Source organism: Phyllobates terribilis, unplaced genomic scaffold (genome assembly GCF_046119375.1).
Source record: "Phyllobates terribilis strain yellow unplaced genomic scaffold, ASM4611937v1 Scaffold_13__5_contigs__length_258822181, whole genome shotgun sequence".
NCBI lineage: Eukaryota > Metazoa > Chordata > Amphibia > Anura > Dendrobatidae > Phyllobates > Phyllobates terribilis.
In genome coordinates, this window is record NW_027362773.1 from 166,543,539 (window position 1) to 166,558,120 (window position 14,582).

The window sequence follows — 14,582 nt, forward strand, 5'->3', positions numbered from 1 at the left end:
AGGACAGAGGAGTTCTGGAGGGGGAGGACAGAGGAGTTCTGGAGGGGGAGGACAGAGGGGGTCTGGAGGGGGAGGACAGAGGGGGGTCTGGAGGGGGAGGACAGAGGGGGTCTGGAGGGGGAAGACAGAGGGGGTCTGGAGGGGGAGGACAGAGGGGGTCTGGAGGGGGAGGACAGAGGAGTTCTGGAGGGGGAGGACAGAGGGGGTCTGGAGGGGGAGGACAGAGGGGGGTCTGGAGGGGGAGGACAGAGGGGGTCTGGAGGGGGAAGACAGAGGGGGTCTGGAGGGGGAGGACAGAGGGGGTCTGGAGGGGGAGGACAGAGGAGTTCTGGAGGGGGAGGACAGAGGGGGTCTGGAGGGGGAGGACAGAGGAGTTCTGGAGGGGGAGGACAGAGGAGTTCTGGAGGGGGAGGACAGAGGGGGTCTGGAGGGGGAGGACAGAGGGGGTCTGGAGGGGGAGGACAGAGGGGGTCTGGAGGGGGAGGACAGAGGGGGTCTGGAGGGGGAGGACAGAGGAGTTCTGGAGGAAGAGGACAGAGGAGTTCTGGAGGAAGAGGACAGAGGAGTTCTGGAGGGGGAGGACAGAGGAGTTCTGGAGGGGGACGACAGAGGGGGTCTGGAGGGGGAGGACAGAGGAGTTCTGGAGGGGGAGGACAGAGGAGTTCTGGAGGAAGAGGACAGAGGAGTTCTGGAGGCTGCTCAGGCAGGTTTCTTTCCATCCCACGTGACATGGTAGATGATATTTGGCTGTATGCGGTGCCCGCCAGGCCCCGTTCTCACCACTGGGACCCGCATCTATCGGACATGTATGGCATATCCTATAAATATGCCTTGTTGCGGCTGGGAGCGTACATGAGCTAGCCGCTTTGTGCACTAAGTGCCTTCATTATATAAGTATAGTCTGTATAGCCGTAATGCAAAGCTCAGCCCTTACCGATTATGCAGCACCAGCACCTGTTCACACTCGCTGTATTTTAGCAGGGGCTGGTCAGTTTTTAGCAACATGGTATTAATATCAGAGAATAGATTGGAAGCAACATAAACCAGCAGAATGGTGGATGCAGCTCTAGATGTGATTAGAGCATCAGGCATGTTATAACTGCAGATTGGTGATGCTGCTCTAGAAGTGACCAAAGTATCAGGTATGTTATATCTGCAGACTGGGGATGCAGCTTTAGATGTGACTAGTGTATTGAGCATGTTATATCTGCAGACTGGGGATGCAGCTTTAGAAGTGACTAGTGTATTGAGCATGTTATATCTGCAGACTGGGGATGCAGCTTTAGAAGTGACTAGTGTATTGAGCATGTTATATCTGCAGACTGGGGATGCAGCTTTAGAAGTGACTAGTGTATTGAGCATGTTATATCTGCAGACTGGGGATGCAGCTCTAGAAGTGACTAGTGTATTGAGCATGTTATATCTGCAGACTGGGGATGCAGCTTTAGAAGTGACTAGTGTATTGAGCATGTTATATCTGCAGACTGGGGATGCAGCTCTAGAAGTGACTAGTGTATCAGGCAGGTTATATCTGCAGACTGGGGATGCAGCTCTAGAAGTGACTAGTGTATCGGACATGTTATGGCTGCAGACTTTGGATGCAGCTCTAGAAGTGACTAGTGTATCAGGTACTTTATATCTGCAGACTGGGGATGCTGCTCTAGAAGTGACTAGTGTATCGGACATGTTATGGCTGCAGACTTTGGATGCAGCTCTAGAAGTGACTAGTGTATCAGGTACTTTATATCTGCAGACTGGGGATGCTGCTCTAGAAGTGACTAGTGTATTGAGCATGTTATATCTGCAGACTGGGGATGCAGCTCTAGAAGTGACTAGTGTATCAGGCAGGTTATATCTGCAGACTGGGGATGCAGCTCTAGAAGTGACTAGTGTATCAGGCAGGTTATATCTGCAGACTGGGGATGCAGCTCTAGAAGTGACTAGTGTATCAGGCAGGTTATATCTGCAGACTGGGGATGCAGCTCTAGAAGTGACTAGTGTATCAGGCAGGTTATATCTGCAGACTGGGGATGCAGCTCTAGAAGTGACTAGTGTATCAGGCAGGTTATATCTTCAGACTGGGGATGCAGCTCTAGAAGTGACTAGTGTATCAGGCAGGTTATATCTGCAGACTTTGGATGCAGCTCTAGAAGTGACTAGTATATCAGGCACGTTATATCTGCAGACTGGGGATGCAGCTCTAGAAGTGACTAGTGTATCAGGCACGTTATATCTGCAGACTGGGGATGCAGCTCTAGAAGTGACTAGTGTATCAGGCAGGTTATATCTGCAGACTGAGGATGCAGCTCTAGAAGTGACTAGTGTATCAGGCAGGTTATATCTGCAGACTGGGGATGCAGCTCTAGAAGTGACTAGTGTATCAGGCAGGTTATATCTGCAGACTGGGGATGCAGCTCTAGAAGTGACTAGTGTATCAGGCAGGTTATATCTGCAGACTGGGGATGCAGCTCTAGAAGTGACTAGTGTATCAGGCACGTTATATCTGCAGACTGGGGATGCAGCTCTAGAAGTGACTAGTGTATCAGGCACGTTATATCTGCAGACTGGGGATGCAGCTCTAGAAGTGACCAGTGTATCAGGCAGGTTATATCTGCAGACTGGGGATGCAGCTCTAGAAGTGACTAGTGTATCAGGCATGTTATATCTGCAGACTGGGGATGCAGCTCTAGAAGTGACTAGTGTATCAGGCATGTTATATCTGCAGACTGGGGATGCAGCTCTAGAAGTGACTAGTGTATCAGGCACGTTATATCTGCAGACTGGGGATGCAGCTCTAGAAGTGACCAGTGTATCAGGCACGTTATATCTGCAGACTGAGGATGCAGCTCTAGAAGTGACTAGTGTATCAGGCAGGTTATATCTGCAGACTGGGGATGCAGCTCTAGAAGTGACTAGTGTATCAGGCACGTTATATCTGCAGACTGGGGATGCAGCTCTAGAAGTGACTAGTGTATCAGGCAGGTTATATCTGCAGACTGGGGATGCAGCTCTAGAAGTGACTGGAGTATTAGGCAGGTTATATCTGCAGACTGGGGATGCAGCTCTAGAAGTGACTAGTGTATCAGGCACGTTATATCTGCAGACTGGGGATGCAGCTCTAGAAGTGACTAGTGTATCAGGCACGTTATATCTGCAGACTGGGGATGCAGCTCTAGAAGTGACTAGTGTATCAGGCAGGTTATATCTGCAGACTGGGGATGCAGCTCTAGAAGTGACTAGTGTATCAGGCACGTTATATCTGCAGACTGAGGATGCAGCTCTAGAAGTGACTAGTGTATCAGGCACTTTATATCTGCAGACTGGGGATGCAGCTCTAGAAGTGACTAGTGTATCAGGCAGGTTATATCTGCAGACTGGGGATGCAGCTCTAGAAGTGACTAGTGTATCAGGCAGGTTATATCTGCAGACTTTGGATGCAGCTCTAGAAGTGACTAGTGTATCAGGCACGTTATATCTGCAGACTGAGGATGCAGCTCTAGAAGTGACTAGTGTATCAGGCACTTTATATCTGCAGACTGGGGATGCAGCTCTAGAAGTGACTAGTGTATCAGGCAGGTTATATCTGCAGACTGGGGATGCAGCTCTAGAAGTGACTAGTGTATCAGGCACGTTATATCTGCAGACTTTGGATGCAGCTCTAGAAGTGACTAGTGTATCAGGCACGTTATATCTGCAGACTGGGGATGCAGCTCTAGAAGTGACTAGTGTATCAGGCACGTTATATCTGCAGACTGGGGATGCAGCTCTAGAAGTGACTAGTGTATCAGGCAAGTTATATCTGCAGACTGAGGATGCAGCTCTAGAAGTGACTAGTGTATCAGGCACGTTATATCTGCAGACTGGGGATGCAGCTCTAGAAGTGACTGGAGTATCAGGCAGGTTATTTCTGCAGACTGGGGATGCAGCTCTAGAAGTGACTGGAGTATCAGGCATGTTATATCTGCAGACTGAGGATCTGCAGGCTGGGGATGCAGCTCTAGAAGTGACTGGAGCATCAGTGTGGATGTAGTGGGGCCGCCATGCTGCTGGTATTAGGGGGGCGCACCCCTCCTTGCTTGTGATGGTCTGCTCCGGTTGCTCAGGGTACTGAGCTCTGCTTTGGTGAATGCTCCGCCCGAGCCCAGCGTCACATGTATTTTCACCAGATCACACGCTGATGGCATCAGTCGGCGCAGTTACGGTATCGCAGCTCTGGATGTGAGCGGAGCGCAGTTTTACAATCTGCAGCTGAAACGGTCAAAGTGATCTTGAAAGGGAAAAGCTATAAATCCTTTTCCAGATCCGAACCGTCCAGCGATACCTAACGTATCCTGTGGTCCTGCGACGATCGGACTCCTCGATACTCGTAGAACTTGTCTCCGCTCCTTATTGTTTTATCGGGATCTGGTGACTGTTTCTGGGACATTCGCTTAATATCAGATCATTTTTCACCAATGCTACGTCCACGGCCACTTCATATCCTGGGAATGGCCGATTTGTCCCAGACGGGAGACTTGGCAAATGTATCGGCACAACTGGAGCCGCAGCGACAAACCATCTCCATGTGTAGAGTCGCCGGAGCCCGACCACTATTGTGTCTCATCTTGTGGTATAAACCAGTAGTGAGGGGCAAGAAGAGCAGTCACCAGCGGTGGCACCGCGGCACCCTCACCAGATACCCCCCTCTGGATGATGGGAGTCATCCGCTGCCGCATTCTCCCTACAGTCTGGCATTCTGCAGAGATTTGGAATAAATTATAATTTACTCCAGTTGCTACATTCTCTCATTGAATTAATTTGGGACAGGAAGAGAAGGAAACGTTTATGTCCTAATCTCTCCGGTAATCATTTTATTACCAGGCACAGAAGAGCAATCTCCGGTCTGACCGCAGTCCTGAGCTGAAAGAACGGGGGGTTTACCTGGCCCCCCATAAATTATAATAATAATAATCTTTATTTTTATATAGCGCTAACATATTCCGCAGCGCTTTACATACATTATTGTCGCTGTCCCCATCGGGGCTCACAATCTAGATTATAAGGACTATAGCCAGCACTACCCATAGCACAGCCAGTCTGATCGAGGATACTTACAGGAGCACAGAGTTTTTCAGCAGAGGAGTGTGCTAATCTTTTTGGTGGTGACCGGTTGAAAGTAAACTAAGAAAAATAACAGGGTCCCAGCATTACAGAGTATTTCAGCAGAATTATCTGCTGATCCCTTTGGGAGGTCAGAGTGTAAGTTACATCATGGAATGAACAGGATTGCAAGCAGCACAGAGTATTTCAGGAGAGTTACAGGGAGAGGACCCTTCATGGTCGTGCCGACTTTTCCGGGGTGATGATCCGTTTATTTTTAAGTAGGAATGTAACATTGGTTTTCATCCGATCAATATACTGCTGGTTCCAGTTTCAGTATTAGGCCACGGCCCCACTATCAGTATTCGGTCAGTATTTTTTCTCAGGAGTGGGTGATAAATGCAGAATTGGTGACTTGTTTCTATTAGACCTTTTCTCTGATTGTTCCTCACCTGGTTTTGGCTCCAACCCCTGAGAAAAAATACTGACCGAATACTGACCACATACTGATAGTGGGGCCGTGCCCTTATACTGATAGTGGGGCCGTGGCCTTATACTGATAGTGGGGCTGTGGCCTAAAGTCAAGTTCAGAAACTTTTCTACAAGTCTTTATGGATCATTTCTTTTCCAGATCTCTGCTTGCTGTGAGTGAATGTGAATCTGCTCTGCTGTCCTGGTCTCACAGATGTTACAGCAGATACTACAGCCATCTTCACTGACTGCGAGCAGAGCTCCTGAAAATGCTCAGGAATTAAAGCAAAAAAAGTTTTTCCAGAAAGTTTCTTCCCTTTCCATTATACAACTCTCAGGCCTGCTTAGACTCAGCTCTTCATGCTCGTGGTTGTGGCTCGTAGCTATCAGTCCCCACAATATTCCTGGGCCCAGGAAGTGTTACATGGAGATAAGGAGGCCCCACAAGTAGAAATCCCACTTTGGAGTAAAGCAGCTGGAGGATCATTGGACGGCATGTATGAACACTGGTTTTGGGGATTTTGTCAGGATTAGACTCTGGTTGTCTTTTTCCATTGCTCCCAGTCGTATAATTGCCTCTCCCCGCACCATCCGTCAGCCCCGATCGTGTATGTTGCCCCCCACACATTGGAGCTCTGGTGGGCTGAGCTTTGGTACGATGTTTATGGCCGGAGCAGCGCTCGGTTATCCAGAACCCTCTAGAACATGTCCCCAGATCTGTAGGATCCGCAGGAATCATTGTTTGGCCTGTGCTCCTGGGATTTGCCCTGCTCTGGTTTATTAATAATTGTGATCCCGTCCCTCTCCCACGTCACTCTGGCACAGATGAGGCCAGACAGCGTCTGTAGGGGTTAACCGGACCCTCTTCTGCGACAGGACATCATTAGTCAGGGAGTGGATGGCAGCTCTTGGGAAGACCGAAGCCATTCCCGCTCAGGAGAGCCTGATCCAGAGACACGGCGCAGCTGGCGGATCTCCGGAGCGAGCCTGGTGAATTCTTTCTGCGCTAGGATGGATACGGGAGGACATGGTGCCAGATCCCAGCTGCAGATGGGGGAATGACTCACGCAGGAATCTTTTAGGATATTTTTGCTGCGGAGTTCGCGTTCATTTCACATCTTCGTATTTTTCTCTAAACTTGAGTCTTGTTTTTACTTCTCGGTTAAAAAACAAGGCGACTCGCCCAAGGAGAACCCTTACGAGGATGTGGACCTGAAGGGACGACACTTGGCCCGCAAATCCCAGCTGTCACCTGACCGTTCGAAGCCGCCTTCAAACAGGATGCTGAGGACGCCAGACAGGAAGTACACGACGCCCACCCAGGTACGCAGACCCCCTCTTTGCATCATGTACCGTCGGTCGGGCTCAGGACCCTTGAAGGGGTCAACAGTCGTCTAATAATAAAAAGCTCTGTTACTTTCTGGGGTTCATATCCTCGCCATTTTTAAGATTTCTGCTTGCTGTCAGTCTTGTAGACCAGAGGCTGAAAAACAAATATTTCTCATAGTTACGAGGATGTTATAGTTGTATCCAATCTACACAATAGAATCCAGACTGATACATTGTAGCAAACTATCAGGACAGGAGAGAGATTTGTGCTGCTGTTTCCATTCATGAAAGCAGGCAGAGATGAGGATACGAAACACACGGTTGGTTAGAAAGTTACTGGCGACTCTTTCATCATCCGACTGTCCAACTTTAGTCACATAACCCCCCCCCCCCCCAGAATGAACGCGTTCATTATATACCGTTATCAGTCAGTCCTTCATGTTAAGACCTTTGGCCCCAGTGGAGGACGGGTGCACCAGGCTGCTCTGTATGGACATGACACTTGCCTCTATATCCGCGTATCCTGTTCATACAGAGCAGACATTACTAATCAATCCTGCCTGTGCGCACATATCAGATTGGTAGTACCAACCCCACCGTGGTGGTCCCCGAGAGGAGTCCCCAGGTATAAAATGTATTAGTAGATCGATTCCCACAAATTTCAGGGATCCACCGGAATATGTGATTGTTTATTGAAGTCGGCCACACACGGCCCAGTTTGCTGAACTCTAAATGACCATATACTGCGCACATATGTGCAATGGCTGCGGCGATTACATTCAGGGAATCATTTCAGCCATTGCAAATATTATTTCTGTGCCTCGTCAGATGCGACCGATTAATCCTCATCTGTCACTAAATCTACAGCCTGGTCGGTCGGCCTGAAGGGAAGAGGTTGCACTGTGTACTTTTGTCTGTTGTGTTATTTTGTTCCAGGTTTCTGGATGCAGACTGCAGTGTAAAGTAAGGTGGCCTCCATTCATTTTTGACACCTTTTAAATTTAGGTAGCAATGGCAAGAAGTAAAACCTTCATTCTTTACACTGCAGGCAGAATTATGTTCAGAAGTCAACTTTTTTTTTGGGGGTGGAAACTGGGAAAACAACTGATCCTAAAGCAATCCCTAGAGGGGCCTCATTTTACCTGTCCACCCTCTTAACTATAGATAACGTCTAAGAGCGGTAGCCAATCACTGCGAGTCGGAAATTCCTCCGAAAGAAAAGATCATCGTACGGCTCGTCTGCCAAAGCGGCACAGCCACGATGACATGCTGCTCCTGGCCCAGCTGACAATCCCACCCTCCCCCTCCAGCCTGAACGAAGACAGCCTCAGCACTACCAGCGGGCTCCTGTCATCACGTAGGGCCCGGCGGATCCCAAAGGTAAGCTCTTGATGGATGGTATGCAGCTGCAAATTCTGCAATATAAATCATACCCTCGATGTATTTCATTTACAAACTTTCTGCTCTTTTCAAATAAAGCAGTGAAATAAGAACAAGGTAAATGGCCGAACACCGCTAACATAAAGTTGTCTCCCCAAATTCACCACAAAATGGACTCCTGCTGTCTCGAGATTATTCACCTCTTCATGACCAGTACTTTGTAGAGCCCTCTGGCAGTTATGACCTGCTGCATTTCTGGCTGTTATGACTTGCTGAGCCTCTGGCTGCTATAACCTGCTACACCTTTGGCTGTTTTGACCCGCTCACTTTCTGGCTGTTATCACCTGCTGCAAATCTTATGCACCTATATAACATCTGATCAGACCTTCGGGACAACCACGGACTACAATAAACAATGCAGTTCAGCTGAGTTCATTGATCATTTCTGTGTGATAAATGAGCAGCCATCACTATAGACTATTAATCATTATATGCTGCTTCCTGACTTTTGACTCTGGAGGACTAAGTTTGTCAATAATCCTGTCTTGCAGCTCGTGCAGAGGATCAACTCCATCTACAGCGCCAAACGAGGCAAGAAAAGGTTAAAGAAGCTTTCCATGTCCAACGTGGAGACGGCGTCGCTGCGAGGTAGCGGATCATGTGACCTGATCATGTGACCCGATCACGTGACAGGGATGCAGTCACCGACCTGGGATCTGTTGGTGATTAATGGAGAATCCTTGTAAGACATTCACAGTGATATTTTCTTCTTTGTGCAGATGACAACAGCGAGAGTGAAAGCGACTCAGACGACCGGTTCAAAGGTGAGCAGTGAATCTGTGTGATTAACGCTCAGGGAACTAGAAGCAGAGCCGCAGTGTAAAACATGGAGGAGAGACAGAACAGCAACCTGAACCTCTTATAAAACAAGGGGTTGATGCGGGACCACCCCAGACTCCAATAGACCATGCAGCTCATCGGAAGTCGCATTACTGTTTTTTCATAGGAAGCTGAATGAAAATGACTCTTATTCCAGAGAAATCCACATTTTTCTTATATGTAAATGAGCTGATAAGATCTATGGGCGGGACATACATTTCTGAGACTCCGCCTATTATTAATAAAAGGGGGTGATACCAGTGTGATACATGTAATAACACAGAACAGCAGAAGTAAACTTAGTCTCCTTACAAAACACATTTGCTGCAGCTCTCACAGCTCTGCTGTGTTGCCCTGGCTCCTGTGAGATGGGTATAATCACACATAGCTCTGCAGTGATATCAGGAGAGCAGCCATCACACATCACACTGGGAACCATCACACTGGGAACCATCACACTGGGAACCATCACACATCACACTGGGAACCATCACACATCACGCTGGGAACCATCACACTGGGAACCATCACACTGGGAACCATCACACTGGGAACCATCACACATCACACTGGGAACCATCACACATCACACTGGGAACCATCACACTGGAAACCATCACACATCACACTGGGAACCATCACACTGGGAACCATCACACTAGGAACCATCACACATCACACTGGGAACCATCACACTGGGAACCATCACACATCACGCTGGGAACCATCACACTGGGAACCATCACACATCACACTGGGAACCATCACACTGGGAACCATCACACATCACACTGGGAACCATCACACTGGGAACCATCACACATCCCACTGGGAACCATCACACATCCCACTGGGAACCATCACACATCACACTGGGAACCATCACACTGGAAACCATCACACATCACACTGGGAACCATCACACTGGGAACCATCACACTAGGAACCATCACACTAGGAACCATCACACATCACACTGGGAACCATCACACATCACACTGGGAACCATCACACTGGGAACCATCACACTGGGAACCATCACACTGGGAACCATCACACATCACACTGGGAACCATCACACTGGGAACCATCACACATCACACTGGGAACCATCACACTGGGAACCATCACACATCACACTGGGAACCATCACACTGGGAACCATCACACTGGGAACCATCACACTGGGAACCATCACACTAGGAACCATCACACATCACACTGGGAACCATCACACATCACACTGGGAACCATCACACATCACACTGGGAACCATCACACATCACACTGGGAACCATCACACTGGGAACCATCACACATCACACTGGGAACCATCACACATCACACTGGGAACCATCACACTGGGAACCATCACACATCACACTGGGAACCATCACACATCACACTGGAAACCATCACACTGGGAACCATCACACATCACACTGGGAACCATCACACATCACACTGGGAACCATCACACATCACACTGGGAACCATCACACATCACACTGGGAACCATCACACATCACACTGGGAACCATCACACTGGAAACCATCACACATCACTCTGGGAACCATCACACTGGAAACCATCACACATCACACTGGGAACCATCACACTGGAAACCATCACACATCACACTGGGAACCATCACACTGGTAACCATCACACATCTCACTGGTAACGCCCCCTGTCATTTACAGTAAGCTTTGGAAGGGGACACTCAGGGAGATCTATGCCCCACCCATAGATCTGAACAGCTAATTTACATAATGCTTTCTGTCAGATTGCAGATATCAAGGCGTCATTTATTCAGCTTCCTATGACCCACATGCCCATATAGACAGCTCAGGAGGGACGATCCTACACACAGTTTTCCTTTAAGACGAGACCTCTTATATTGTCAGTGAGTTTGGCAAAAGATCTAAAAATATGGTCAAGAACCAAACTATGTCAGCAAATATTAAAAGTACAAAAATTATTTTATTATTGAATTGAAACACATACAAAAACACAAAAAGGGATAAAAAAAAAAGCACCTCAAACTGTGAGGGACAACAGGGTACAATAAGAAACAAATAGAGTCCCAAAACAATTAATGGAGCATAGAGGTAATGGCTGCTTAGTAGTTAATTCCACAGCATGTGTTAATAATAAGGATAGGCTTAAAGACAGAATCAGAGGCTAGTCAACAGTCCCCAGTACACATTGAGTGCAAAATGTATAAAGTCAGTGCTCACAAAGCCGGAGACAGTATAGATTATGCAGATAAAGTCATATATGTAATACCTCAGTGTAACAGCAGCGATGTAGATGCCAAATAGGTCCCTGGTCCCTCCACCCCAACGCGCGTTTCTTGTCAAACTTCCTCAGGGGGCGTGATTTGGGAGTGGAAAGGATGTGCTTGTATTTATATGTTAGAGTAACCTATTGATGGATCAAGATCCATACCGTGTGGTCCGTGTCGTACTTGGAGCCATCGGCGCATTGCACCCCTGTGCTGCCTCCCGTCTCACGTTACTTCTGGTTTCCGGCCTGTGGAAAGTACTCCAGCGCCGTCTCCAGGTTAACGTCTCAGGGTAGCATCGGTGGAGGCGATATCCGCTCCAGCCAAGAGACGTCTATATGGGAAGGTTAAACGACTGCCAAGATCCACAGCACAGCTCCTCTTCCACTGAAAGATCTGCTCGGTCCGTATCTAAACGGAGGGAGATCGGCTGAAAGTCTCCAGAATCGCCATCGTTTCAGGAAGAGATTACATTGAGTTCTGGAGAGCGGGGATGGGATCATTTTATAGGTTGTTTGCCAATTTCGAATTCTATAATTTTGGGGTTGGATCTTATAAATTCTGCAAAAGGTTCTATGGTGAGAATCATGGAGGAGAAGGGTCGACAAGCCTCCTTACATCATATATGGGAAATAAATCCTGAAGTAGATGACATTTACTGACACGTGTTATTGGGCTCTTCTTTCAGCACACACCCAGCGCCTGGTCCTCATCCAGTCCATGCTAAACAGAGCCCCCAGTTACCGCACACTGGAGCTGGAGCTGATAGAGTGGCAGGAGCGAGAGCTGTTTGAGTATTTTGTGGTGGTTTCTATGAAGAAAAAACCTTCAAAAAACACCTATATCCCCGAGGTCACGTATCAGTTTCCCAAGGTATATATGTATAAGAATATACTGCAGCACCTATGTACAGGAATATAACTACTATAATACTGCCCCCTATGTACAAGAATATAACTACTATAATACTGCCCCTATGTACAGGAATATAACTACTATAATACTGCCCCCTATGTACAAAAATATAACTACTATAATACTGCTCCTATGTACAAGAATATAACTACTATAATACTGCCCCCTATGTACAAGAATATAACTACTATAATACTGCCCCCTATGTACAAGAATATAACTACTATAATACTGCCCCTATGTACAAGAATATAACTACTATAATACTGCTCCCTATGTACAAGAATATAACTACTATAATACTGCCCCCTATGTACAAGAATATAACTACTATAATACTGCTCCTATGTACAAGAATATAACTACTATAATACTGCCCCCTATGTACAAGAATATAACTACTATAATACTGCTCCCTATGTACAAGAATATAACTACTATAATACTGCCCATATGTACAAGAATATAACTACTATAATACTGCCCCCTATGTACAAGAATATAACTACTATAATACTGCCCCTGTGTACTAGAATATAACTACTATAATACTGCCCCCTATGTACAAGAATATAACTACTATAATACTGCCCCTATGTACAAGAATATAACTACTATAATACTGCTCCCTATGTACAAGAATATAACTACTATAATACTGCCCCCTATGTACAAGAATATAACTACTATAATACTGCCCCTATGTACAAGAATATAACTACTATAATACTGCTCCTATGTACAAGAATATAACTACTATAATACTGCCCCCTATGTACAAGATTATAACTACTATAATACTGCCCTCTATGTACAAGAATATAACTACTATAATACTGCCCCTATGTTCAAGAATATAACTACTATAATACTGCTCCTATGTACAAGAATATAACTACTATAATACTGCCCCTATGTACAAGAATATAACTACTATAATACTGCCCCCTATGTACAAGAATATAACTACTATAATACTGCTCCTGTGTACAAGAATATAACTACTAAAATACTGCTCCTATGTACAAGAATATAACTACTATAATACTGCCCATATGTACAAGAATATAACTACTATAATACTGCCCCTATGTACAAGAATATAACTACTATAATACTGCTCCTATGTACAAGAATATAACTACTATAATACTGCTCCTATGTACAAGAATATAACTACTATAATACTGCTCCTATGTACAAGAATATAACTGCTACAATACTGCCCCCTATGTACAAGAATATAACTACTATAATAACGCCCCTATGTACAAGAATATAACTACTATAATACTGCTCCTATGTACAAGAATATAACTGCTACAATACTGCCCCCTATGTACAAGAATATAACTACTATAATACTGCTCCTATGTACAAGAATATAACTACTATAATACTGCTCCTATGTACAGGAATATAACTACTATAATACTGTCCCTATATACAAGAATATAGCTACTATAATACTGCCCCCTATGTTCTACTACCGTATAACTGCTATAATACTGCCCCCTATGTTCTGCTACCGTATAACTGCTATAATACTGCCCCCTATGTTCTGCTACCGTATAACTGCTATAATACTGCCCCCTATGTTCTGCTACCGTATAACTGCTATAATACGGCCCCCTATGCTCTGCTACCGTATAACTGCTATAATACTGCCCCCTATGCTCTGCTACCGTATAACTGCTATAATACTGCCCCCTATGTTCTGCTACTGTATAACTAACTGCTATAATACTGCCGCCTATGCTCTGCTACCGTATAACTGCTATAATACTGCCCCCTATGTTCTGCTACCGTATAACTGCTATAATACTGCCCCCTATGTTCTGCTACCGTATAACTGCTATAATACTGCCCCCTATGCTCTGCTACCGTATAACTGCTATAATACTGCCCCCTATGTCCTGCTATTGTACAACTGCTATAATACTGCCCCCTATCTCTGCTACCGTATAACTGCTATAATACTGCCCCCTATGCTCTTCTACTGTGTAACTGCTATAATACTGCCCCCTATGTTCTTCTACTGTATAACTGCTATAATACTGCCCCCTAAGTTCTGCTACCGTATAACTGCTATAATACTGCCCCCTATGTTCTGCTACTGTATAACTGCTATAATACTGCCCCCTATGCTCTGCTATTGTACAACTGCTATAATACTGCCCCCTATGTTCTGCTACTGTATAACTGCTATAATACTGCCCCCTATGTTCTGCTACCGTATAA

General features: G+C 46.3%; 1 protein-coding gene across 3 annotated transcripts in view; it reads left to right on the plus strand.

Annotated features, from left to right (window-relative positions):
• DENND2B (DENN domain containing 2B) overlaps window positions 1–14,582 on the plus strand; it is a 433,939-nt gene that overhangs the window by 259,463 nt on the left and 159,894 nt on the right. For all 3 annotated transcript variants that reach the window (XM_073659026.1, XM_073659025.1, XM_073659024.1), the window contains 5 exons: window positions 6,725–6,873; window positions 8,044–8,259; window positions 8,811–8,907; window positions 9,039–9,083; window positions 12,115–12,299. In XM_073659026.1, coding sequence (XP_073515127.1) covers window positions 6,725–6,873; window positions 8,044–8,259; window positions 8,811–8,907; window positions 9,039–9,083; window positions 12,115–12,299 — 692 coding nt within the window. The remainder of the gene's footprint in view (window positions 1–6,724; window positions 6,874–8,043; window positions 8,260–8,810; window positions 8,908–9,038; window positions 9,084–12,114; window positions 12,300–14,582) is intronic.